Genomic DNA, 27,381 nt, shown 5'->3' with positions numbered 1-27,381 from the left:
CAGGTCCGCTCCATGGTCAGGCTAGGAAGGCTGCATCTGCGGATGAGGGACCAGGATGGGAAGAGGGGTAAGGTCACATGAACCCCCAATTCCTTCTGTTATTCTCCCAAACTGCAATTCTTATTAATTAATCCCATTTTAAAATGAGACATGTCCATGATAGTCCCTCAAAGGAGTGGCCAGCACAATCACACTGAGCTGAGCTAACCAATTCTAGGCGAAAAGCGGCTGCCTGGTGTGCACTGACCCAGGCCAGAAAGGCCTGGACAGGGGTGTGCCTTCTGTTCACAGCAAACACCACAGTGCTGGCGACACGTTTCCAGAACTGGAGATGCTGCAAGGAAAAGTCCTTACTGCCTTCCCTGTGAGGGCAAACAACTAGGAAACACTGACAGTTTAACTGAGACTGGTGAGGTCTCCAGAGAACACAATTATTGATTTATGCTGAACTGCAAGTCAGGGGAAAGCAGAGGAGGGAACCCTCCATGGAGGGGCCAGAATGCCAGCCCCCACCTGGCCCTTCATGTGGGCACCTGGACCCAGGCTGCCAGCAGCACAGTGGACTCGGGATGACCACCCACACACACTGCAGTGACCACTGGTCCCCTCTCAGGATATGAAAAGGAGGTCAATAACAGGTTTATATACAAGGATGGAACCTTCATCCTCCACCCACCAAACTGTGACCTTTGCCATCCGACTATACCACATGTCTCTGAGTAAATAAGCAGCAGGTCACTTCTCCTGCCAAAAAATACATTGCTCTCACTGTCTTGGTTGGCTTGGGGCATTTCTCACTAGTGCTGATCAGTAACTCCCTCTGCATACAACAGAGACTCGAGCATCACACCAGGGTCACGATGACTGGTGGGTGCAGGGCGGCCTGGAGAGTGAGGCCTGGGATGCTGTTCTGCAGTGAGGTCAGGCAGGAGACCCTGCGTGGTACTCCAGGTAAGGCTGTCGACCTAGCCTTTCTTAGGAGCCCCTCTCCTAGCCTCCCAGAATAAGAGTCACTTGTTCTTTTACAATGTTTATTTTATTTTTAGAGAGAGGGTATCACTCTGTCGCCCAGGCTGGAGTGCAATGGTGTGATCATAGCTCAGTGCAGCCTTGACCTCCCAGGCTCAAGGGATCCTCCACCTCAGCCTCCTGAGTATCTAGGGCTAAAGGCACATGCTGCTACACCTGGATAATTTTAAACATTTTTGTAGAGATAGGGGTTTCGCTACATTGCCCAGGCTGGTCTCGAACTCCTGGCCTCAGCAATTCTTTTGCCTCAGCCTCCCAACGTGCTGGGATTACAGATGTGAGTCACTGCTCCCAGCCGATACTATGTTCTTAATACCCTCCCACCTTGCTGTGGTTGGGGGTGTAACAAGCCAAGGGAAGAGGCCTATCCCCTGCAGGACAAGGCTTCCCCATGGTGGGGTCAGCAAAGAGAGGCCCTTGATGGATACTTTCTTCACCAGCTCCACACCACCAGCAAGTAGTAGGCAAACAATTCCTGCAAAGCAGTTCTAAGACTTGGGCCCTAAGAGCTGTACCTGCTGAAGCAGAGGAGTTCCCAGCAGCAGGCGCCGAAGCTGTGGAGGGTGGGGGCGTGGCCACCGCCGGGGCGCTGGTTTCTGGGGGGAATATACGGTCCTGCTTTTTAACCTTCAATTTCTTGAGGTAAGAGATTTCTCGGAATTCCTAAAAAATATTAAGTTTTAGTTAAGAAGCTAGCTCTCCCTTGAAGTAACCACCTCATAGACCAAAAAGGATTTGGCTTGTCCAAATTAAAGAATCTCTTTTTTTCTTCTTATGATAAAGAGTAACAAAAAATAGAAAAATGTGAGGCTTCCAGAATGAAAGAGTATTATTGCTGCTACAGTACTTATTTCTGGTACTTTTACATTTATGATAGGGGTGGTATTGTGGCTGCTTTAAGAGAAAAATCTTTCCCAGAAAAAACAAAAACACAAACCAGCGGCCAATTTGGTCAGGAACTACCGCTGGAACTGCTGTATGACTATAGCCTCCCTAGCCTCATTCTTGAGTTGTTCCCTTTGAGAGTTAATAGGCCTCTGTGGGATCACACGCCTACTCCAGAACTTCAAGATCCCCAATACCATACACACTGTGAGATTATTACCCAAAAGGAAATCACAGTATTTGCTTTCCTTTTTAGAAGAAGGAAAAATGAATGCAGAGAGCCCTACGGTATTCACTATAAATTCTTCCATCAGCACAATTCACTCTTCACTCTGAGTGATTTACAAGCGGCCTTGCTCTAAATGGTCACTCAATAAGTATCAAATACATGAAGCTCAGGGAAAGAGCCTGTGCTCCCAGGTCTTCGTCCAATCAAGAAACTGCTCTTTCCGTCTATGCCTGTGTTCAGGGAGTCAGCTGGATACAAGAAGTCACAGACTGCTTCCAACACACACTGACCACCTAATATGTGCTACCAACCATAGTTTGGTTAAAAAGACAGTTTCTGCCCTTGAGAAAGTATCTCATTTGTGACTGAGCATCAGCTATAGGAAGGTGAACTTTAACACAGGAGCTAAGCTATGCCAGAGGTGTGCTAAGGGGATGTGAGACAGGGAATGCTAGCATGCACCTGGAGGCAGTGATCTGCTAAGCCCACTGGGAGCTGAAAACACAGGGGACTGCCTAAGCACAGCCATCTGAGTAGCACATGTGCCCTATTGCTAGGTACTCCTAAAAAGAATGAGCAAGACTGGCGGTGGGGTGGGGAGAGGGGTATGTGAGAAGGAGGAAAAGGGTGGCAGAAAGAGGCTGCAGATGGCCAGCAGAGCCGCATCACAGAGGGCTCTGAGGACAAGCTACGGAGCTGGCCTTGATTCTGTGGGACAAGTGCCTGGAGGCAACAGTGTCACTGCATGGGCAGCAAGTAGTGCCAGACTGAAAACTTGTCTCACACATGCACATAACCTTTAAAAATGTATAGAGATGCTCAAAAATTGATATATAAAATACAAGGGATAGCACATTGCTTACTGCCATCTTACTATTTCCCCATCGAAGATAGTAAAAGAAATACAAATACCACATAAGGGTCTGGAAGATTTGCATACCCAGAAAAATCGGGGAATCAGTATAAAATTTTAAGGGTGGGGAAGTGCTAAGCTCAGATTTATTTTACAGGAAGCACTCAAGTAAAGGAATAGAGAGAAAATTAGGGAGGATCATGCAATCATGGCAGTGAACAAGTGAGTCAGGGGCTGGTGGAAATGGAGTTCAGTTGTAGGTGTAGAGCAAGTAATGTCGACTGTTACTCGGGTAACGATTCCTGAGGGTGTACTGTGTGCCGCTGTTCCAAGTGCTCCACCCAGGAGCAGGCAACAGCGAGGGAAGCAGCTTGGTGAGTGGCAGAGCTCTGCACCTACCCAGGCTCCTGGGCCTGGATCCTGCTGAGTCTGAGCGGGCACAGGCGAGGTCCTTGGAGCGGCCAGCCCCACAAAGATACTGCCAGAACCCCACCAGCATGGCTCCAAAGGGGGTTCCCCATGGAGGTATTTTGCGTTGAGAATTCCATAAGCAGTTCCATTAAAAAAAGAGAGAACGTGCAATACTAGGAGATATGTGAACTCTGGATCCAATTCTTCTGCTGGCACTAGGCAAGGAGACGTCCTTGAAAAAAACTTGTATCAGAAAGCAAGAATTACTATCCATTTCTTCACCATATGTCCCTCAAGCCTAGAACTGTGCCTGGCACATAGGAGGCATTCAATAAATAAAAATTATTCATGGTCTTTGCAAGGAACATTTTACACCAAATGGACAATTCATACTTAGAGGAGCTTTGGTTCTACATTTGTGTAGTTTGCAAACATATAATTTTATATCTGGTTAACAGGATGACATAGCCGTAAAGAAGTCTGAGGAACAGGGCCCTGCAATCTCAGGGACCTGAAGTATGAACAAGCGCAGAAAGTGGGGCCAGGTTTTTCTCCCAACAGATCCCAGGATCTTCCCCCACCCCTTACCTTTGGGGTTACCCACTCCTTCCGGTTGGGTGTCTGTGTCTTGACCATACACTTGGTCCAGGCAGTGACGTCCCCAGTGCAGTAATAAGCATCACTCTTGAAGACCAGCTGACCCGAGCATTCCTTGCAGGGAAGGAGGGCACCGAACGCCATGCCATCGGCTACTCGGTCCAAGATCTGCAGCCAGTGGAGAAACACATCAGAGGGCAAATGCGGGACTACAGAAAGGGACACTTACTAACGTGGGATGGAGGAACTTGCACAGATTTCACTCTCTACAAAGAGACTTCTTGCTGTGGGCTTGCTGTGGGGCTCTTAACACCCCACCCCACCCTTCGTTTACAAAGGAGCTTGGATTCTTGTAATGTAGGAGACCTTATTTCCAAGTGTTCCTGCAGCTCCCCCATCCCTCAGTGATTGAGAAATGAAGGGAGAGCCCAGAGCATCCACTGGCATTGCACAAAGTACAGTGCCAAGTCAACTCCCAAGAATGACAGCAGAGAAGGGCCAGCTGGGGACACTGATGGGACGCCGTCATGCCATCCCTCAGGAGGGGGCTCTCCACTCCACAGGCCTGGCACTCTAGAACAAGCACTAACATGTGAAAGATGTCTAGTGGGGCATGTGAATGCCGGCCCCATCCATCCCAGAAAAATGGTGACCACGATGGTGGTGATGACCGTGCAACACAACCACGATTTATACTCCTTGCAATTAATACCAGCAGGTGTTCACACGGAGGGCCTCCCACACTCCATTGGGACAGTCACTCCACAACGACGGGGTCAGCCTCACATGCGTGTCCCACTTAACACAAAGGCAGCTCACCGCCGACTCCCCAGAAGGCACTTGCTGCTTGTTGAAGATGAGTAGCTCCTTCAGGTCATTAGTCGAACACACTTTCTTTAGCTCGTCCTTGATGTTCCAAATCAGGTCATTCTGAGCCTATGGACAAGACCCAGTGGCTGAGAGGCCAGCTCTTTCCAAAGGAAGAATTCAACTGGAGGAGGAGCCCCGGTCAAGCTGAGCCTCCAGTTATACCCTGGTGCACCAGCGAGCTGCCACTCCAAACCTAGGTGATCAGTACAGGATTTGACTCCTGGTCATGCTCCTGTGGACACCAAATTAAGCCTGCTGTGTGGTCTCTCAGAGAATACTGTGGAAGGTGAGGAGGAAGCCCTAAGGGTTTGGGGGAGATTGCACCAAGGTTCCTGGAACCAACTCTCAGAAACCAATCCCCAGAGACACAAGGTAAGAGCCTGCAAGTGCTAGGCTGAGCCCAGGGCCCACGTTTATCAGCAACTAGAGGAGGCAGGGTATGGCTGTTCTCCACCAATCTTAGAGTAGGAATGATTCACAAACACTAATTTCCTTGATGGTATATTATATTCAGTATCACAGAGGAATGTATTTAAACTCTTCTGAAAATGGAAGTTTTAATCTTTATTAAAGTGCCTACTCTTGGTTGGATGCTTTTATGTGTCATCTCACTTATTATTTTTCTTTGAGACGGAGTCTCACTCTATCACCCAGGCTGGAGTGCAGTGGTGAGATCTCAGCTCACTGCAACCTCCACCTTCTGGGTTCAAACAATTCTCCTGCCTCCGTGTCCTGAGTAGCTGGGATTACAGGTGTGCAACACCACGCCCAGCTAATTTTTGTATTTTTAATAGAAATGGTGTTTCACCATGTTGGCCAGACTAGTCTCAAACTCCTGGCCTCAAGTGATCCGCCTGCCTCAGCCTCCCAAATTGCTGGGATTACAGGCGCGAGCCACTGCGCCTGGCCTCATCTCATTTATTCTCACAACAATCAAGCTTGCTGAGGAAGCTATCAGCCTCTCCATTTTAAAGTCTGAGGGAGTCTCCTCCTTCCCCAGGAAAATAGGCAAGTTATTAACCATCTCTGCTCAGATTCCACCTCTGTAAAATGGAGACAAAAACGCCAGCCCTATCATATCCTATAGGGTTGCTGTTAGTACCAAAGGAAGATTTTAACTCCCCTGGTGAAGCTGCAGGCACACATGCCTGCTCCATTTCCCAGCTTCATTTTTAAGGGCTCTCTCGACATCTCCTCTCCGTTGCACACAGCATATGCTGGGACACCAGGAATGGAGACGTGGGAGGATGAGGAAAAGGTCTAGTGGTACAGGGTTAAATGGAAGAAGTACAACGTCACCTAGATGACCAAGGGTAGAGAGCCAGCAGACACAGATGTGCCACGGTGGGAACACTGAGGGGCATTTTAATTTTCTGACTCTCTATACATCTCTGACATCGACGGGGAAGAGAGAAGGACACTAACCTCACTGAATGGCCAATGTGAAGTGGCACCACGGTTCTCCTGCAGCCAGTTTTGGTGCATGACAGACGCTTTTTTACCGTAAGACAACTGAACAAAATGTGTGACTCTTACTTAGCAACTAGAACTATATCAGAAATTGCTTTTAGTTTTAGTACTACTAGTAAAAACTGAATACTCATACAAGAGACACAAGCAGACGGTTCATGGAAATCATGCGCTCAAGGAGAGACCAACTGTTCTCCCCCAATTTCCCAAACACCCAGCATTTTCTGATTAATAATTTTTGCTTTGCTTCAACACATACATAATCAACACAGGGATGAATCTTTCTGGTCAAGGACCACTGATTTAATGGATAGTTTTCTCCTGTCATTATCAGTCATCTGTTCCTTTTTAAAAATGAGAGATCTTCATTTAAAAAATGTAGAGACACTTGATCTCTTCAAGCCATTTGTCTATGCTAAGAATCTTTGGCATCCTTTAATTAAGTATTCAGTTTCCAATGTTTGCAAGTGACCACAAAGGTACAGCGTGTACAGTAGTGCATAATTTGGCCAAAGCATGAATCTCTGGCATCCCAGTAAGAGGCTGGCGAGTGGGAACAGAGCACTCAGCCTTTGCTCAAGACTGGCTGTAGGTTGGACACCTACAGCCTAATGTGGGTTCTCTTCCAAATAAAAATGGTTTCCTTGGGAGGAGGGAAAACAATCTGGGGAAAAAGTCATGCTATTTAATGACAGCCATCAATTTGCTAAAGTTCTTAATAAGTGGGACACAAGTCCTTGAATTGTCTTCTCAGAAAGAGAAAGAGAATCCAGACAGCAGCATGTTGAAAGGAGACACAGAGCTGAGAACTCACCTTTAGAGCTTTTTCAAGCTTACTATCTTTGTCTTTTTCTTTTTTAGATTTCTTCTTGGCCACTTCATCTACTCCATCCACCTCATCGCCTTTTCTCTTTCTGAAAGAGACACAGGATATGAGAGAGAGCCAGAGTCATTAAAAATCTGACACCCAATGACTTGCGGTGATACAGTATCTTAATGTCATTCTATGACTACTCACACTTGTCACTCCCTAACCCCTGCCCCACTCAGTGCCCTTAGGCGATCACTGTCTACTCAGGGAGTATTTGCAACCAAGATGGCAGAAGACACCATCCATTTCAGAACATACTCTCCCAGCCAGGGAGAGGCGCTAGGGTTGTTTCAGGGACTCAGAACAACCCATTACAAGAATCCAGGGCTCAGGCCCCATCTGAGGTAAAAACAAAAACAAAAACAAAAACAAAACACCTATGTATCTCCTGGCCTGGAAGGTTCTCGCAGGGACTAGGCTAGAGGTAAGCCCATGGCTAGGGGGCAGGGATTGCAGAAAGACAAAGCACAAGTCCAGGGGCTAGGCCTTTCGAGCTAAAACACAGAGCAAGGGAAAGAGGCTGCTCACAGAGGTGGGGCCGTACTGCCACATAAAGCCCAGACAAGAAGCGACAGTCAAAGCAGTGCTAACCAGCCTGCCCCAGCTTGCTCAGCAAACATGGCTCTGAGGCTATCACCTGCCCCTAAAACACAGGGGCAGGACAGCCACAGTGGTCTCAGTCTCAGCTATCTCACAGACCTGAGCACGAACCCTTGCACTTTCCTCAGCCATAAAATAGGGAAAAGAATACCATCTGCCTCACAGAACTCTGGTGACAGGCAAATCAAACAGTCCAAATACAGGGCTCGATACAGTGTCTGGCATACGAAATGTGCTCAACACATTCTGGCAGTTATCATGGCTTAAGTGGGAGCTGATGGACTCCAACACCTATATCACGTGCTACAATGCCCTGTGGGCTTTTTGACCCATGGCCTGATTTTTCAATTTTCTTGCACATTCTAGAGCCCCATGTGTTGCTGCAATGAACAGGCATTATGAACTGAGATAATGTGTGATGGCTGCTCGATGGTTGCCCAGTCACCATCCAAGGAACAGGGTGCATACCAGGTTCTACCACACCACCCCTGGTGTGCCTGTTAACAAGCAATTCTCCAGACTGAGGCTGAGGGACCAGCAGAGGGTAAACTGGAGAGAGCAAGAGGTGTCCACGTACTCAAGATGGTCACTGATGGTCCTTCCCATTCTAAATTTTAACACCATGCGAAACCCTTATCATCCTGAACTCTAAGCCAGGAAAATTATCCACTGCCCATCCCCTAACTAAAAATGGTCATGATTCTCCAGCATTGTTAAGTGATCAACCCAGGCAAAACAAATACTCACCCAGGGAAGGAGGGTGGTCTTTTAAGTATCTAAAGGGCTGTCGTGGAAAAGTGTAGTTAGCCCGTCCATGGAGATCAGATGTTGGAAGGGGAAGAGACCACTAGGAAGCAGGTCTCACAGGGCAGAGGGCTCTCGGCAGAGGCCATGGGAATCCCTGGCTGTCCTTCCCTACCCTGTCCTTTGCCCCCAGATCTCTGCTGTCATCGTTCCTCAGTTTGCATCTCCGTGGCTTACTGACAGTCAGTGAAGGGAAACAGAGGAGTGATATGGAACCTGTAGAGCCTTCGGGCCTCCCTCAAGCCCCTCACTGAACCCCCAGGGCAACCCCACAGCGCTCCACCCACCCTTCGCTCTTGACTCCTGGGAGCTGCTTCTTCAGGGCTTCTTTATCCTCTGCAGCAAGGAGGCTGAAGCCCTTGAGCTGACTCGCACTGTACTCGGGCCGGAAACCCAGCTCCTCCCTGTTCTTGACAAAGCAGTGTGGGTGGTACCAGCGGTCAATCATGCCTAGCTGTGGCTTCTCCGGGTCCAGCATCTTCTTGGACAGGCGCACCTGGCCCTGCAGGAAAAACAATATATGGTATCAAGGGAGCGACGAGGAAGGATGGTGAACATGATACGGACAGCCTGTGCTCCAACCAGTGAGGGGCTGCAGGTACAAGTCAAGGTCTGCCCGCCAACTTGAGGACTCATGGGCTTTTGAGAGGTTTAGCTCTCTCAGGTCATCAAGGATTGTGTGTTACCCTCAAGACTCAGGGTTCCTTAAATTCCAAATGGCTGGCGACCTACCTACCTGTCTGGACATGTGAAGAATTGCTAACATTCCCCTTAAGATGTTTCTGTTGACCTGGGGCAGGCATAAAAACACATGGTATGGTGTGCTGGGCAGAGCTAGAGCCTTGCACACCTGCGTGGGCTTCCAATGCAGCATTTTTTTTTTTTTTGAGATAGGGTCTTGCTTTGTTGCCCAGGCTGGAGTGCAGTGACTTGCTCTCAACTCACTGCAACTTCTGCCTCCCAGGCTTAAGTGACCCTCCCACCTCAGCCTTGCCTGGCTAATTTTTTTGTAGAGATGAGGTCTCACTATGTTGCCCGGGCTGGTCCAGAATTCCTGGACTCAAGCAATACTCCTGCCTCAGCCTACTGCACCACCGCGCCCAGCCCCCAATGCAGCACTTTTGTATTAGCAGGGATTTTCTGTCCATTCCCACCCAGCTATGGCCTCCTTAGTCTCTTTACAGATGACATCTTCTAAGGACTAATAACCCCACAGGCAAGAATTCGGTCCTGCCAGCCTGAGCAGGTCCCCAGTCCCCAGGCCTGATATTCCCAGGAGAGTTCCAGGCCCGGGAGGCTCAACCCAGAGAATGCAGCAGGAGGGGCTCCTGACAATACATAAAGCCAGCAACCCAGCAGCACACACCACCCGGCATTCCCCTTGAGGCAAAGAGGATCTTAACGTTTGCCTTAAATTTTTGGTGGTTGAAGGTAACTGGAGAAGATATAACAATTCCATGTTTTCGTTTTCTAAATACCCATTGGCTCACCTCAATTTTCTGTACAACACCTCCAGGAGGCAGAAACTTTCAATTAATGCCTCAAATGAATCAATTAATATGTGCATGTCACATTAGAGAAGGGTGAGAAGGCTGTGGGGCACAAGCCTTCCCTTCTACCTGTGTCTCCGTCCATTTTGTCTGACTGGCTGTCAGCCTTCAAGGACTAGAACTGGTGGGAAAGCCTGGTTAACGAAGATCCTCTGATTAAACAGAAAAAGGCTGGAGGCTCATACCAGGGTAAACACACTCCTTACACCTAATTCTACCATAAAACACAGTCTTTCCCCAGCCACTGTTGGATCCAAAAGACACCCCTTTTGTTAATGTTTTCCAAGAGCAGATGCATACATACAAGAGAACTGGACCAGACCTGTCTGGAAGTCACTGTCACATCTGGTCAACACTAAAGTCTTCAGTTTATTTTTAATCACGTGCGTTGAGCTAGCACCCTAAAGCCCCCATTTCTTCTCTTCTCTTGAGACAGACAATGACATCAATGCAAGCAATCCATAAAGTTCAAGGATCTGAGCCCCCAAGACCTTACCTTTTCTATCTTCTCCATACACCCCTTGCATGTGCTTCTGTTGGACTTGGCATACTCTGCTGCAAAGTCACCCAGCGTCTTCTCTGCCTTGCTACCAATTCCATCCTGGCCTTTGCCTGAAGAATCAAACAGACAGTAATGCTCATCTCAACAGCTCCAAAATGCAGCTTAGAGGAGCCCCCTGTCCTCTTCCACCTCCCCAGGATCCTTCCACTAGGATACCTTATGCCTTGGGAGACTACGATTGGTCCATCTCATCTGTCTGTAACAACCGTGGTCAGCTAATAGAGCTTCTTTTCTGGAGATAAATGACCCTTCTCCTTGAAAGAGCAGCACATTAGGGGGTGATCAGCTCTCTGACATTCCGTCTCCTCCCCTTCCTCTGAAGGCCCCTCCCGCACTTTAGAAAGCACTTATTAGGCATTTACCTTAAAAGCCTCGGAAGCATACTGACGTCTCACTAAGCCTCCTAATTTCCATTGTACTTTTATTTACCAAAGTGCAGAATTAAAGGAAATATTTTGATATAAGCCAGACACAAGTATATGTAAGAATTAACTATGTGGTAAAGGCATCATTTCAAATTAGTGGGAAAAGGCTGAATTATTCAATAAAGAGTTGTGGGGATCACTGGCTAGACATTTGGGACAAAAACTAGATTATTTTCTTATTATAAAAATAAATTCTCAGGCTGAATCAGGTAGTAAGATGCCTAAGACCAGGAATAAGATGAAGCTATCTTCCCATCACTTCTATTCCATATTGTATTGGAGGTTGTAGTAAGTGCATTAAGGAAATTAAAAAAAAAAAAAAAAAAAGGTATAAGTTTAGAAAAGAGTAAGTAAAACCATCTCTCCTTGTAGATGATTCTATTTGATATTCCTAAGAGATATCTTGAGAAATCTATTTTAAAATCTACTAAATGAAGTGAATTTAGCAAATATGCAGGGCACACTGTCAATATACAAACATACAAATATGTCTAATACTAGCAATAAACATACTGGAAAAGACAAGTGCATTGTTATTTAAACAGCATTAAAATACATAAAACACTTAGATAAATTTAACAAAAGATGTGCAAGATCTCTACACTAAAAGCTATAAGACTGCTGAAACGAAAGAAGACCTAAATAAATGAAGAAATGTATCATGTTCATGGACTGTTAAGATGTCAATTATCTGCAATTTGATCCACGGATCCAGTGAGATGCCTATCAAATTCCTAGCAGCTGTATTTGTAATAGCCCCAAAATGGCAACAACCCCAAAGTCACCAACAGTAAAATGGATAAACAAATGGATATACCCAAACAAAGGACTACTCCCCAGAAATTAAAAGAACTAATGACACACAAGATGACCTGGATGAATCTCACAGGCAGTGCGCTGAATGAAGAAAGTGTGTAAGAGGGTATACAATTCCTTTTCTTCCTGAAATTCTAAATCAGGCAAAATTAATATATGGGGATAGAAATCAGAACAGTGGTTACCTGAGTCAGGGAAAAATGACTAGCAAAAGTACACGGGAACTTCCCAGGGTGACAGAAATGTCTATAACTCAACGGGGTACATGCCAGATGTGTATAAGTATTTGTCAAAACTCACTAAACTGTATACGTAAGATCTGTGCATGTAACTACTGTAAATCATTTTTAAAATGCCAGATATAATACCAAAGACATATCACAAATGAGAAGACAGACATGACTATACAAACGTTAGTGAAAGATGAAACTTTAATGAGGCAAAAAAAATACAACAGACAGAACTAAAAGAAAATGTCAAACTTGGAAAAATATTTGTAAAATGTTATGACAAAGAATCAGTGTCTTTTACATTTCCTTAAGAAAAAGACAAGGCCAGGCATGGTGCCTCACACCTGTAATCCCAGCACTTTGTGAAGATGAGGCAGGAGGATCACTTGAGCCCAGGAGTTCAAGACCAGCCTGGGCAACATAGAGACTTCCTCCATTTAAGGAAGAAAGAAACAAACAAAACAGCCCCCAAAGCAAACCCCAGCATGGTGGCGCATGGCTGTACTCCTAGCTACTTAGGACGCTAAGGTAAGAAGATTGCTTGAGCCTAGGAGTTCAAGGTTACAGCGAGCTAGGATTGTGCAACTCCACTCTAGCCTTGGGTGACAGAGTGAGACCCTGTCTCCAAAAAAAGGAAACACTTAGGAATGGCATGTTAGTAGAGAAAGGTGTATATTATATACTGCTGGTATAGCATGTGCAACTGAAGCAACCTTTCTGGAAGGCAATTTGGCACATACATAGAAAACCTTAAAATTGTTCATCCCTTTGAACAGTAACTGCACATCTTAGAATTAAAGAAATAACTGTACAGGTGCCTGGGATGTACAAGAAGTTTGCAGCAGCTCTATGTGTAATATAACTAAAAGGTTAAAATTCTAGTCTCAAAAGCAAGACAGGGCTGGGTGCGGCAGCTCACACCTGGAGTCCCAGCTACTCAGCAGGCTGGAGGATTGCTTAAGCCCAGGAGGCCAAGGCTGGAGTGTGGGCTGTGATCATTCCACTGCACTCCAGCCTGGGTGACAGAGCAAGACCGTGTCTCAAAAAAAAAAAAAAAAAAGAGAAAAAGCAAGACAGACTGGATTTGAATCCTGGCTCAGGAATTTTCTACCAGCCCAACCTTGAGTCAGTTACCTAACTTCTCTGTGACTGAACGTCCTCACCTGTAAAACTGACAAAGACCTATTGCAAGGACACAATTAAATTAATATGTCAAGTACTTGGAATACCGCATGAAACTTAGCAAGACCTCACTAAATGACTACTATGCACTTTAATCTGTAACTTTTAACATGAAAAGAGTAAATATCAAGTTGTAAAAGTACTAACAGGTCAACATCACTAGTCGTTAGGGAAATGAAAATCAAAAAACCACAGTGAGATACTACACTTCGCACACATTAGCATGGCTATATTAAAAAAAAAATAAGTGTTCCTAAGAATGAGGACAAACTGGAATCCCCTTGTCTTGCTGGTGGAAATGGAGGAGCTGTTGTAGAAAACAGGATGGAGGGTCCTCAAAAAATTAAACATGGAATTACCATGATTCAGTGATTTCACTTCTGGGTATATACAGCACAGAAGTGAAAGCAAGGTCTCTAACATATATTTGTATACCAATGTTCATTATAGCACTAATATTCATTATCATTATTATGAATATTATGAATACCATTCATAATAGCCAAAATGCAGAAACCTGGCCGGGCACAGTGGCTCACGCCTGTAATCCCAGCCTGGCCCATGTGGTGAAACCTTGTCTCTACCAAAAAATACAAAAAAATTAGGTGGATGTGGTGGTGCATGCCTGTAATCCCAGCTACTCAGGAGGCTGAGGCAGGAGATTTACCTGAACCCGGGAGGTGAAGGCTGCAGTGAGCCGAGATCAGGCCACTGCACTCCAGCCTGGGCAATAGAGTGAGACTCTGTCTCAAAAAAAAAAAAAAAACAAACCAAAAAACCAAAAAACAAAGTGCAGAAACCGCCTAAATGTCCACAGACATACGAATGGGTAAATGAAATATGGTATATTCATGCAATTAATGTTTATTATGTCTTTAAAAAGAAGGAAATTCAGACACATGCTGCAACATGGATGAACCTAGAAGAACTATGCTGAGTGAAGTAAGCCAGACACAAAAGGACAAATAACTGCCTAACTCCACTCACATGAGGTGCTAGAGTTTTAGCTTCACAGAGACAGAAGAAACAGGGGTTACCAGGGACAGGGAGAACAGGCAGTTACTGCTTAATGGATTGGGAGTTTCAGTTTGGGAAGATGAAAAAGTTCTGGAGCTGGATGATGGTAATGTTTGCCTAACAATGTGAATCTACTTTATGCCACTGAACTCTACACTTAAAAATGGTTAAGACAGGTCAGGCACAGTGGCTCATGCCTATGATCCCAGCACTCTGGGAGGCCAAGGCGGGTGGATCACCTGAGGTCAGGAGTTCAAGACCAGTCTGGACAACATAGTGAAACCCTGTCTCTACCAAAAATATAAAAATTAGTCAGACGTGGTGGCGCACACCGGTAATCCCAGTTACTTGGGAGGCTGAGGCAGGAGAATTGCCTGAACCCGGGACGACAGAGGATGTAGTGAGCCATGATTGCACCACTGTACTCCAGCTTGGGCGACAGAGCAAGACCCTGTCTTTAAAAAAAAAAAAAAAAAAAAAAAAAAAAAAAAAGTTAGGATAAATTTTATGTTACGCCTATTTTGCCACCCCCCCCCCAAAAAAAAAATCAACTAAGGAAAGTGATACTTAGAGTAGGATCTCAATTCTGCAGGAAAGAAAATCACACACACTCACAAGCAAATTAGTATTTTCTAAGGAGATATCCTACATGTTAATAAGTCATTTGTGAATTAGAGGATTTGGGATGAATTAAACTTTTCATATATTTAAAAATAGTAAGTTAAGCTCTCTGGATGAAGTGTCCCTGGACAATCAGTAGGTAGTATCCTAACTGTATGGTTATGATAGTTTCACAAAAAGACACATTTTCAGTAAAATTATTATGCCTTCTCATATTATAAAATTATACTTAAGTCAGCCTGGCCAATATGGCGAAACTCCATCTCTACTAAAAATACCCAGCCAGGTGTGGTGGCACACATCTGTAATCCCAGCAACCCAGGAGGCAGAGGTTGCAGTGAGCCGAGATGGTACCACAGCACCCCAGCCTGGGTGACAGAGATTATCTATCTATCTATCTATCTATCTATCTATCTATCTATCTATGTACTTAGGTATATTTAAATTATAACTAGATATAACACATCTATGCCCCTAAACCTACAACTTTCCCTATTCTGAACACAAAAGAGAAAACAGCCACAGAACAAGAAAAACGTCAGCCAGGTGTATTTGCTCATGCCTGTAATCCCTGCGCTTTGGGAGGCAGAGGTGAGATTGTTTGAAGCCAGGAGTTTGAGACCGGCCTAGGGAACATAGCAAGATCCCTTGGGCAACATGGTGAGACTCTGTCTCTATTAAAAAAAAAAAAAAAAAAAAAGGTTAAAAAATTAATTGGGCATCTGTAGTCCTAGCTTCTTCAGAGGCTGAAGTGGGAGGATTGCTTGAGCCCAGGAGTTAGAGACTGCCAGTACATTCCAGCCTAGGCAACAGAATGAGACCTGCCCTCTGCTAAAACTGACATACTCACCCTTTGAACCCTTTCTTACAAATTTATTTACTTTTTAAAACTCTCAATTCTGAGCCGTTACTAATCTATTTGCAGCAAGCAGCTGGTCAGACATACCAACAGCTACAAGGACCAGCTGCAAGAAGGACAGACAGTGATACGGTTTGGATCTGTGCCCCCACCCAAATCTCCTATCAAATTATAATCCCGAATGTTGGAGGTGGGGCCTGGTGGGAGGTGACTGGATTACAGGACAGATTTCTGCCTTGGTGCTGTGTCACGATACTTTTGAGTTCTCCTGAGATCTCGCTGTTTAAAAACGTGTAGCACCTCCCCTCTCACTCTCTTCCTCCTGCTCCGGCCATGTGAACTGCCGGCTTCTCCTTTGCCTTCTGCCATGACAGTAAAGACAATAACAAGGTTGGAGGGCTGACACTACCCAACCTAAAGAGTTACTATGAAGCCCCAGCAGTCAACACAGTGTGGTACTGGCAAAAGGATAAGTAGATCAGTGGGACAGAACAGGGAGCCCAGAAACAAAGCCACACAAGCACAGTCCACTGATCTGTGACAAAAAAATAACGGCAAAAATGGGAGAAAAGATGGCTTTTTCAACAAGCGGAGCTGTAACAACTGGACATCCACATGTGAAAAAAAAAAAAAAGGAATCTAGACACAGACCTTACACCCTTCACAAAACGTAACTCAAAATGGATCACATATCTAAATGTAAGACACAAAACTGTTAAACTTCTAGAAGAAAATCTAGATGACTTCGGGTCTGGTGATGACTTTTTACAAACAACATCAAAAGCCCAATCCACTAAAGAAGTAACTGATTAACTAGACTTCATAAAATTAAAAACTTCTGCTCTGAGGAAGACCAGCCACACACTGAGAAAAAATATTTTCAAAAGACATAAGATAAAGGGCTGTTATCCAAAATATACCAAGAACTCTTAGGAATCAACAGTAAGAAAACAAACAATCTGATTTTAAAAAGAGCAAAACCAGGAGTTTGAGACTAGTCTGGGAAACAAGGTGAGGCCCCCCCACCGTCTCTTCAAAAAACTTTAAAAAATTAGCCAGGCATGGTGGTGCACACCTGAAGTCCCAGCTATTCAAGAGGCTGAGGTGGGAGACAGAGGTCAAAGTTGCAGTGAACTGTGATCACACCACTGCACTCTAGCCTGGGCGACAAAGCAAGACACTCTTAAAGAAAAAAAAGTGGGGGCGGGGGCAGGCAAAAGACATTTCACCAAAGATATACAGACGGTAAATAAACATATGAGAAGATGTTCGAGAGAATTACAGTATTAGGGAAATAAAAATTAAAACAATAATAAAATACTATACATCTATTAGAATGGCCAAAATCCAAAACACTGACAACACCAAATGCTGGCAAAGATGTACGATGATACGAATTCTCATCCATTGTTGGTGGAATGCAAAATGATCCAGCTTTTTGGAAGACAGCTTGGCAGTTTCTTACAAAACTAAATATACTCTCATCACATGATCCAGCAACTGTACTCCTTGATTACCCAAAGGAGTTGAAACTTATGTCGCCAGAAAAACCTGCACATGGATGTTTCTAGCAGCTCTGTTCATAATTGCCAAAACTTGGAAGCAACTAAGACGTCCTTCAGCAGGTCAATGAATAAACAAACTGGTAATCCAGACAGTGGAATATTATTCGGTAATAAAACGACAAGACATGGAGGAATCTTTTTTTCGAGGTAGAGTCCAGCTCTGTTGCCAGGCTGGAGTGCAGTGGCGCCATCTTGGCTCACTGCAACCTCTGCCTCCTGGGTCAAGCAATTCTCCTGTCCTCAGCCTCCCGAGTAGCTGGGACTACAGGCGCACACCACCACGCCTGGCTAATTTTTGTATTTTTAATAGAGACGGGGTTTCACCATATTGGCCAGGCTGGTCTCAAACTCCTGACCTGGTAATCCACCTGCCTCAGCCTTCCAAAGTGCTGGGATTACAGGTATGAGCCACCATGCCTGGCCTGACATAGAGGAATCTTAAGAGCACATTACTAGTGAGAGAAGCCAATCTGAAAAGGCTACCTTCTGTATGATTCCAACTATATTATATTCGGGAAAAGGAAAAACGATGGAGAAAGCAAAAAGATCAGCGGTTACTAGAGGTTAGAGGGGAGGGAGGAATGACTAGGCAAAGCACAGAGGATTTCCCAGGCAGTGAAAGGACTCTGAAGGCTACCATAAAGGTACATGCACGTCAAAGTACATTTGTTAAAACCGACAGGATGTACAACACCAAGAGTGAGCCTCATGTAAAGTACAGACCTCGAGGGATAACGATGTGTCAATGTAGCTCATCAGTTATAACTATGGACCACTCTGGTGGCATTGTTGATTGTGGACAAGTCTGTGTATGTGTGGGGTGGGGAGGACTATATGGAAACTCTGTACTCTGCTCAATTTTGCTGTGGACCTAAAACTGCTGTAAGAAAAAAGTCTATATACAGGAGAATGGTGTGAACTTGGGAGGCAGAGCTTGCAGTGAGCTGAGATCGCGCCACTGCACCCCAGCCTGGGCGACAGAGCAAGACTCCGTCTCCAAAAAAAAAAAAAAAGTCTATATATAAAAAAAGATTAAACAGACAATGGAACAGAAATTTCTAAAAAGACCCCAAAATACAGAAATTTTGTACATGATACAAGATACCTCTGGAATCAATGGGGGAGATGAATAAGTCAATAAACAAAGTAGGGGTCGGGAGCGGTGGCTCATGCCTGTAATCCCAGCACTTTGAGAGGCTGAGGAGGGTGGATCACAAGGTCAGGAGTTCAAGACCAGCCTGGCCAATATGGTGAAATCCCATCTCTACTAAAAATACAAAAAATTAGCCGGGCATGGTGGCAGGCACCATGCTACCCAGGAGGCTGAGGCAGGAGAATTCGCCTGAACCCGGGAGGTGGAAGTTGTAGTGAGACAAGACCATGCCATAGCACTCCAGCCTGGGCAACAGAGACTCCATCTCAAAAACAAACAAAAACAAACAACAACAACAAAAAAACAAAGTAGGGAAACTAGATCATCATTTGGAAAAAAATAAAACTGGAGTCATGCCTCACACCACATCAGCACACACCGGGAAAACTTCCAAATAGAGTAAACATTTAGATGTTAAAAGAAACAAGGAACTATAAAATTACACGTACTGGACGTAGTTCATCTGTATCCCCAGGCTGGGCTACTTGACAGTGGCTGCTGGTGCTATAGCCTTTTCCCTAGCACTGTCACTACCTCAGGGTAAGGGCCACACCCTGGCATACCTACCCTGTAGTGACCACCACAGTAACAAACACAGCACTGTCACCAACAGGCCAACTCAAAACCAGGGACTCTGAGTCCTCCCGCCACTTCCAGATCTAGAGGCAGCTCTGGCTGCAGGGTGTGACTGTGCAGAGGCCAGTAGCACAATCTGGAAGTGCAGAGAACGCACCTCAGGCAAGCAAAAACCAGTAAGAAACAAGAGACAGAACCAATGGATAATGCCACTCCCTTCCTCCTGCTCCGAGGGGCTTTTCTGAAGCTTGGTGGCAAAGGACTTGTGTGAGGGCATCCTGCATGACCAAGCCATTGGCTGTTTCTCATGAAGCTGTGGCCAGCTTGACAACATATGGCAGGCACTGTGCTTGCCCTCCTGCCTCCCCTTCCTTCCTCTCTCTTGCTGCCCTAGGATTACATCTCCTAATAAAGCTTTTAATAGCTTTGCTTTATGCTCCGCTCTCTATGTCACCTAACATGACCTGTACTGAGACATGGGAGAAGACATAAAAGGAGAAAACTGTGGAGACAGTAAAAAGGGCAGTGGTTGCTGGGAATTAGGAGGGATAAACAGGGGATTTTTAGAGCGGTGAAACTGATGCAGGGCAGGCCAGCCCTAAATTGGGGCTTGGCCTGGAAGGGTCCTTGGCTTCGCTCTGGACAGAATTTAAGAGTGAGCTGGTGGTAGAAGCAAGCAGCTTTATTGCAGCAGCAGTGTTATGGCTCTGTGACTACTCCTGCAGAGCAGGGCCAGCCCACAGGCAGTGTGCTGAGGGCAGCAGCTCAAAGGCAGTTCTGTGGTCATATTTACACCCACTTTTAATTATATGCAAATTAAGGGGCAGATTATGCAGACATGTTAAGAAATGGGGTGGTAACTTTTAGGTCATCAGACTGTTGTCACAGAAAGGGGTGGTAACCTCTGGGTATTGCCATGGCAATGGTAAACTGATATGGCACACTGGTGGGTGTTTTATGGAAAGCTGCTTCGTCCCTGTCCCTGCTTTAGTTAGTCCTCGGTTTGGTTTGGTGCCTGAGCCCCGCCTCCTACCTCATTCCCCTCTCAGAGATGAGCTATTCTTCCTTAATCTTAAGGGGGCTGCAGAAGGGTGCAGGTCTGAAATTACTCTGTATGATACTATAACAGCAGATGCATGTCATCACATAACTGTCCAAACCCACAGAATGTACAGCATCAGGAGTTTCTGGACTCTGGGCAATAATGATGTGTCAATGTAGGTTCCTCAATTACAGCAAATGTACTACTCTGGTGGGAGATGTTGACAAGGAAGAGCCTGTGTGGTAGGAGGGGGAGCGGGTATTGGAAACTCTTTGTTCTTTGCTTACTTTTGCCATGAACAAAAATAAAGTCTATTAAAAACAAAACAACTTTAAAGGCTACATTCCAAGCATCTGGAAAAATAAAACACCAAATATCATGCAACAGATGATGCTGAGTCCAGGAGGTGTTGCTGAAATAACATGGGCACCATACGCTTGATCTGCATATGTGGGAGGCAAGCTGGGGGACGTTTGCTTTGCTCTCTGAGAAGAGGACCCCTGGGAGCTTCAGGGTGGGGGCTGAATGCCCATGCTGCCCATTTGTACACACCTGTCACTCCTCCAGCTTCCGCTGTCTTCTTGACTTTCTGCTGGTCATCCCACCGAAGCTCAGAGAACCCATCCACCTCCACGTCAGGGTGCCGGATGGAATGGCCCACCTTCCAGAAGCAGGAGAAGTGGTACCAGTGTGGGACTTTTCCATCAAACATGGGTGACTAGAAGGAGGACAAACAGAGGGAGGTAAGTGAGCAGCTAACTTGTGGCTTAGAACCACTAGATGTTGACCTCAACCCCAGTCCCAGTCCCAGTCCCAGCCGTGACAGCTGGGACAGAAGGACAGCACATGAAACCTTCGTTCTCCTATCTGTGAAAGGAGGACAGCCTCCGCTCTCACATGAAGAGCTGCAGCATCCTTCTCACAATCTTCCCCAAGGCTCAGAGGACTGTAGCCCATTGTTCTTGAGCTCATTCTCTTAGGACACCAAACACAGCCACAAGAAAGGTAGCCTTTTACCACTGAGCTCTGCCCCACGTCCCTTTTCACCACACACCACTACATTTAGTGGTGAGCTGCCTCATGGTCTAGTGAAACACACAGAAGACACCTGTGCAGAGTCACAATCCTGCAGCATCTGCTGGGAATGGCCAGACAACTGCTCCAGGCACGCCTGGACTCAAAGGGCCTGTGTGCCCCAGAAAAGGGCTCTTTAAGTGCCTCTGCAGTTAAGAATAATGAGGAACAAGACCCAGATAATGAGCAAAGCAGAAAAAGTGTGTCAGAAAAAAACTGTCAAGTTCGCAGCAGCCACACAGATGTGAGTGGAATGAATGGAGGTCTGTGAGGCAACCGTGACAGTGGATGGTTCGGTTCGGGGCAGCATGCCTGGAGCTGGAGTCAGCTGCTCACTGGCCTTCTCGGGGGCAGCTTCCCAGGTGCAGGACCTGGGAAGTCTGGCCACAGGGAACACAGTTCTCCTCTGCAGGTGGTTTGCTTCCCACTAGGCCTTTCATTGTGACAGGGCCAGGTTCTGCTCCCAGGCCTCCAGCACGGTCTGGCTTTTTTTTTTTTGAGACTGAGTCTTGCTCTGTCACCCAGGCTGGAGTGCAGTGGTGGGATCTGGGCTCACTGAAAGCTCCGCCTCCTGGGTTCATGCCATTCTCCTGCCTCGGCCTCCTGAGTAGCTGGGACTACAGGCACACGCCACCTACGCCTGGCTAATTTTTGTATTGTTAGTAGCAATGGGGTTTCACCACGTTGGCCAGGCTGGTCTCGAACTTCTGACCTCGTGACCCACCCACCCTGGCTTCCCGAAGTGCTGGGATTACAGGCATAAGCCACTGCACCCAGTCCTGGCTTTACAGAGTGGACGGTGACAGCAACTGGGAAGAAGGGGAAGACACAGCCTGTAGTGTGGGTCCCTGAGCCTTTCATAAACCATCCTGTGTAATCCCACAATCTGCCTCTGGGTGGGAACCCGCACTTTCATTCACAGATGGAGACAGCGGGGCTGGAAATCCTTGCCTGGGGGGTTGGGAGTCACAGAGGCAGCAAATGAATGATTTGACACCATGGTTCCTCCCACCACACTCCACTGCCCGGCAGGAAGAGCTACTTAAAAATATACCAACTGTGATCTGACTACAGCAAGGGAAGTCCCAAACATCTGCTTTTATAGAACATAAAGCTAAATGTCACACAGATGCAATAAGAGTATTAAAACAGCATTAAAAGTAAATATGCTGAATTTTTAGGATGCAGTTGTGGGGACAGGGAAAATACTCTGGAAAAGCAATGATAAAGTGCCCCACTCCCTCTCTCCACTGTGAGTGGCCTCTTTCTGGATGTGATGTATTAAAATGCACAGCTAAGACTATGGCAGCGCAAGGACTCCTCAACATCAGCTTTCCCCTGGGTCTGGAATGCTCCCCGCCCTGTTCAGAGCATTCCCTCAGGTCCCCCAGGGCCCCTTCCACAGCTCCCCTTGCTCACTAAGAACTATGCATTTGGTGATTGTTTCATAAGGGGCAAGATGCCTATCTTGTTATTCTCCAGCAACATCTGTCACAGAGGGCTCGCAGTGTTTGCTTAGGGCTTCAAGTCCGATGGAAAAAAAAAAAAAGGAAGGATGGGGTAATTCCTGCTGCAGAAGAGACAGCAAATGGCATTTCTGAGAGCAGACTCATGTTCCAGCTCTCAAACATTCCACCAGATCTCAACTAGGCTGCTGATACAGATCCTAAGCATCTGGCTATCATGGAACATTTGCAGTGGCATCGTCCTGGCTCTGCCTGCTTGTCTACCCCTTGTCTACTCTTCCTGTACAATGTTCTGGTTACCCTTGTATAAAAGGGCACAGGTAATGGCTATGCACTTCTTCCTGGCTGTGCCAGGGGCCCCAGACCTGCTGCCCTTTGGTCTGGGTGCTGTCTCCCCCAACCACTGGCACAGTGTTGGATAACCTAGAGGTGCTGCCCAATGGTGCAATCACAGCACAAGCTTAGAGGACAAAGGGCCTCGGCAGAAGAACCCTTGACCAAAGCAACGCTTTGCCCTAAAACTTAGGACTGAGAATGATGTGGCAGAAAGACACCAGACCAAGGTCACGAGACTATCGACTCCATTTGTTAGCTGCACAGCTCAGGCAAGGCACAGAATCTTTCTGAGCACCTAACATACCAGGGTCTTCACCCAACCAGCAGCTGGTGAACTGGGTTCCCTTCTGTGCAGAACAGGCCATGCTACCTGTCCACCTACGCCACAGAGAGAATGAACTGACCTCGCTGCATGCCTCCGGGTGCTCAAACCCTCCCAGGACAGAGCAACTCAAAGGTCTATCACCACCCTCCTCCCACCAAAAAGCTGGAGGGCCCAGCTCATCCCTCCCAAGATGCCCCAGGCATGAGGGCTAAAGTATCAGGTATCAGATACTCAGAGATGCAAAAGAAGGTATTTAAATTCAAGCAAGTGAAAAGGCTTCTTTCCTTTTGGTCTTCACCAGCTCAGCCTACCAGACCAACTTTAAATTCTGAATTAAAACTCTGAATCCACCCTCAACCACAATTACAGAAAAATCAGTTACTTTTAATAATAAAGAGTTTCGGCCGGGCGTGGTGGCTCAAGCCTGTAATCCCAGCACTTTGGGAGGCCAAGACGGGCGGATCACGAGGTCAGGAGATCGAGACCATCCTGGCTAACACGGTGAAACCCCATCTCTACTAAAAAATACAAAAAACTAGCTGGGTGAGGTGGCGGGCGCCTGTAGTCCCAGCTACTCGGGGGGCTGAGGCAGGAGAATGGCGTAAACCCAGGAGGCGGAGCTTGCAGTGAGCTGAGATCGGGCCACTGCACTCCAGCCAGGGCGACAGAGCGAGACTCCGTCTCAAAAGAAAGAAAGAAAAAAATAATAATAAAGAGTTTCTTTCACTATCAAGTATGCCAAAGGAAAGCCCAGAATGTTGTTATTACTATTTATTTTTTTTCAGACAGGGTCTGGGTCTGTCGCCCAGGCTGGAGTGCAGTGGCATTACCTCGGTTCGTTGCAACCTCCACCTCCCAGGCTCAAGCAATCTTCCAGCTTCAGCCTCCAGAGTAGCTGGGACTTAAAGGCATGAACCACCACGCCCCGCTAATCATTGCATTTTTTTGTAGAGACGAGGTTTCAGCATGTTGGCCAGGCTGGTCTTGAACCGCTGAGCTTAAGTGATCTGCCCACCCAAGCATCCCAAAGTGCTGACATTACAAGCGTGTGCCACCCAGCCTGGCCCCAGAATGTTAAACTTGATCAGGTTCAGCTTCCTCCATCCTGCCTCCCCCACAGCTAAGCCTCCTCTAACTTCCTCCACAGCGGTGTTGTTCTAGCCTCAACACACTGTCTGAACTTGGGTTTTCTGTCTTTCCACTAGAACACGGTACTCTGCCCGTTACGGCCCGTGGATGTCCCTTTCTCGGAATAACATTTAAAAATGCATAATAAAAACGCTCGCAAATGGTCAGTCATGGTGGCTCACGCCTGTAATCCTAGCACTTTACAGGGCTAAGGTGGGTGGATCACTTGAGCTCAAGAGTTTGAGACTAGCCTGGGCAACATAGTGAGACCCCATCTCAAAAAACAAAACAAACAAAAAAGTTCGAAAAGGAAACATATTCAAATAATTATCAAAACATTTGAAAGGTAATTTGCATACAGTAACCTGTGAGCTTCAAAGTTTTAAATAACAAGATCTAGTACTGCCTCTAACAACTGTGATTTTTGTAGCAATGAGAGTAAATTATATTTTGAGAAACTCCCAACTGTAAAGTGAAAATATCTGTAATTACCACTGGTGAAAAAAATCATAGGGACTGCTAATATGCCTTTGCTTTGCGGCTTACATTTATGATTAGAGGAAATAATGAATTTTATCTACAGGTTAGTGCAGATGGAGATATCAATTTTTTCTTATCTAAACCCATGGACCTCTTGCGTTCTATCTACCATCCTACAGACCCTGGGCTCCTGCACCAGGAGTGAGAACTTCATAAGAACAGGCTGCCTTATATATTTAAGGTAAGTTCTAGGTTCCTTAGTGGGAAACACAGCTCTTCAAATTGTAAACCCTGTCTACTTCCTTATCCTCATCTTTCTGCTCCACTTCTGTGAATTAACGACTCCTAATTAACCTTCCACCCTAAGGTGGGTCATCGTGGACTCCTAGGCACACAATGCCTGGAGCACAGTTCCATCAGGTGGCATCCATCCCCTCTGTACGGCAATGTTTGTTTACCAGTCAATTCCCGTTTAATCAAACTGGAAATTCCTAAAGGTGGATTCTGTGTCCTTAAAACCTAACAGAGTGCTTAGAACTTAACAAATACCTACCAAATAAGCACTGTGTGCCACGTACTGACTTAGGTATGCCCCGAGGACACCGAGATGACAGACATATTGTGAAATAAAATAACGGAAGTACACCTGGCACTTGGGTATCCACTCGGTAAATGTTGCCCTCCCTTGTACTCTTTCAGCCTGAAAATCCACTGAGGGCTATCTGGTCATTCCTAAAACACATTACAGCTCATGGTAGGGAGGAAAATCAAGCTACCTTGACCATGAGCACTAAGCTTGGGTAATGTGTTGGAAGCGAGGAGGAACAGGGCAGGTGAGAACCAGAATTATTCATACAAAGGCAGACATCAGCAAACTGGAAGCTGGAGGCAGGAGCCCCTGGGAAATGACAGGGGCCTTCAAGCCCACCACTTCACAGAAGCCTCAGGAAACCTCAAAAGGGGATCGATCCTCAATCTATCAAAAAGCCCACATGAGAAACCCCCCTGGAGCCACTCTTACTCAAACCAGACAGCTGCAAGTGCACCGAGAACGCGTCTGTGAACCTGGAAAATTTGGGGAAAATGTTATTTTAAAGCACAGATTAGGCTCAAAGTGAATGCACTGTACAGAAATGACACCTCTCTGCATAGTTTTGCCTAATTAAAATGAAAAATGAGGGTGAGCGTTAAAATGACGTGTTGAAATGACGGCCAAAAATAGGTTTAAAAAAAAAAATCCCCACAGGCCAGTCGCCACCATCCACGTAGGACAAAAATCTTCCAGAACAAGATAGGTCAAAATCAGATTAGCTTAAAGACACCACGTACAATTCCCCCCCACCCCCAATCCCTGAGGCGAACGGCAATAATAAAACACCACCACCAAGAAAGGAAGAGAGAAGCGGCTTCTCGTTTACACAAAGCGAAAGGCAGCACCAGCTGCAGACTGTATTTCCCGGGCTTTTCCTGCAACATCAGCAAAACCTTCCGGAAGGGTCGGCCGGGCAGCTCGGCGGAGGAGGGGCGGCCACGGCCCCACAGGCCCCAAGTGCCGCTCCGAGGGCCCAGGTCCGCTTGCTCCCCGGGCCCGCACTCCCCGAGCCTTCCCGGACACAGTTAACCCGGGGCGCCGCCTACCCGCCCCGCCGCCCGCACAGCGGCCCGCACCTGCACCATGATGGCCATCCGGAGCGAGTCCTTGGGGATGCTCTCGCTGCATTTCTTGCAAGAGGCGCGCCCGCTCTTGGCGTACTCGACTCGGTAGAGCTTATCCGAAGACTCCGCCATCTCCCCTAGCTGCAGCCAAAGCTCCGGGAGCCCGACGCCACGACCTGGAAACACACCGCCGCCTCGCCGCCTAGCCGCCCCGCGTGCGCTCACCCAGCCGCAGGCGCCTGAGCGTCCAGAGCCGCCACCGAGCACGCAGCACCGGCCACCGCGGTTCCCCGATAGATTGCTGATGCCTGGCAGCGGGAACGCCCACGGAGCCCACGTCCACGGGGCGGGGCCTGCGGCGCTCGCGCCCCCTGCCGGCCGGGGGGCGGAGTTTCCCGGGCTCCTGCGGGTGGAGCTCTGCGGCCCGCTACCCTGGGGGCCGAGGCGGGGCTTGGACTGAGCTAGTAGCTCTTTGGAGGACCCGGCGCCACCCGTCTGATCGTTCTGTCCCAGGAAGTCTTACCTGTTTTCATAACTAATTATACCCCCAACCCCTCCACCTTTTATTTTTGAGACTGAGTCTCACTGCGCTGGAGTGCAGCGGCGCGATCATGGCTCACTGCAGTCTGGAACTCCTGAGCCCAGCGATCCTCCCACCTCAGCCTCCCAAGTAGCTGGGACTACAGGCGTGCACCACCA

The 27,381-nt window shown here is 46.9% G+C and overlaps 1 protein-coding gene across 1 annotated transcript in view; it reads right to left on the bottom strand.

Annotated features, from left to right (window-relative positions):
- Window positions 1-27,012, bottom strand: part of PARP1 (poly(ADP-ribose) polymerase 1) — a 47,321-nt gene extending 20,309 nt beyond the window's left edge. The window contains exons 1-8 of the mRNA XM_007988265.3: window positions 26,695-27,012; window positions 20,770-20,935; window positions 10,666-10,781; window positions 8,907-9,121; window positions 7,159-7,258; window positions 4,824-4,940; window positions 3,996-4,172; window positions 1,545-1,692 (exon numbers count right to left, since the gene is read on the bottom strand). Of these exons, the coding sequence (XP_007986456.2) occupies window positions 1,545-1,692; window positions 3,996-4,172; window positions 4,824-4,940; window positions 7,159-7,258; window positions 8,907-9,121; window positions 10,666-10,781; window positions 20,770-20,935; window positions 26,695-26,814 (1,159 nt within the window). The 5' untranslated portion in view covers window positions 26,815-27,012. The remainder of the gene's footprint in view (window positions 1-1,544; window positions 1,693-3,995; window positions 4,173-4,823; window positions 4,941-7,158; window positions 7,259-8,906; window positions 9,122-10,665; window positions 10,782-20,769; window positions 20,936-26,694) is intronic.
- Between the last annotated feature and the right edge of the window lie 369 nt (window positions 27,013-27,381).

The sequence above is a fragment of the Chlorocebus sabaeus genome, chromosome 25, assembly GCF_047675955.1.
Source record: "Chlorocebus sabaeus isolate Y175 chromosome 25, mChlSab1.0.hap1, whole genome shotgun sequence".
Classification (NCBI taxonomy): Eukaryota; Metazoa; Chordata; class Mammalia; order Primates; family Cercopithecidae; genus Chlorocebus; species Chlorocebus sabaeus.
The sequence above is the reverse complement of the archived record's forward strand: the minus strand, read 5'-3'. Positions and strand labels throughout refer to the sequence as shown.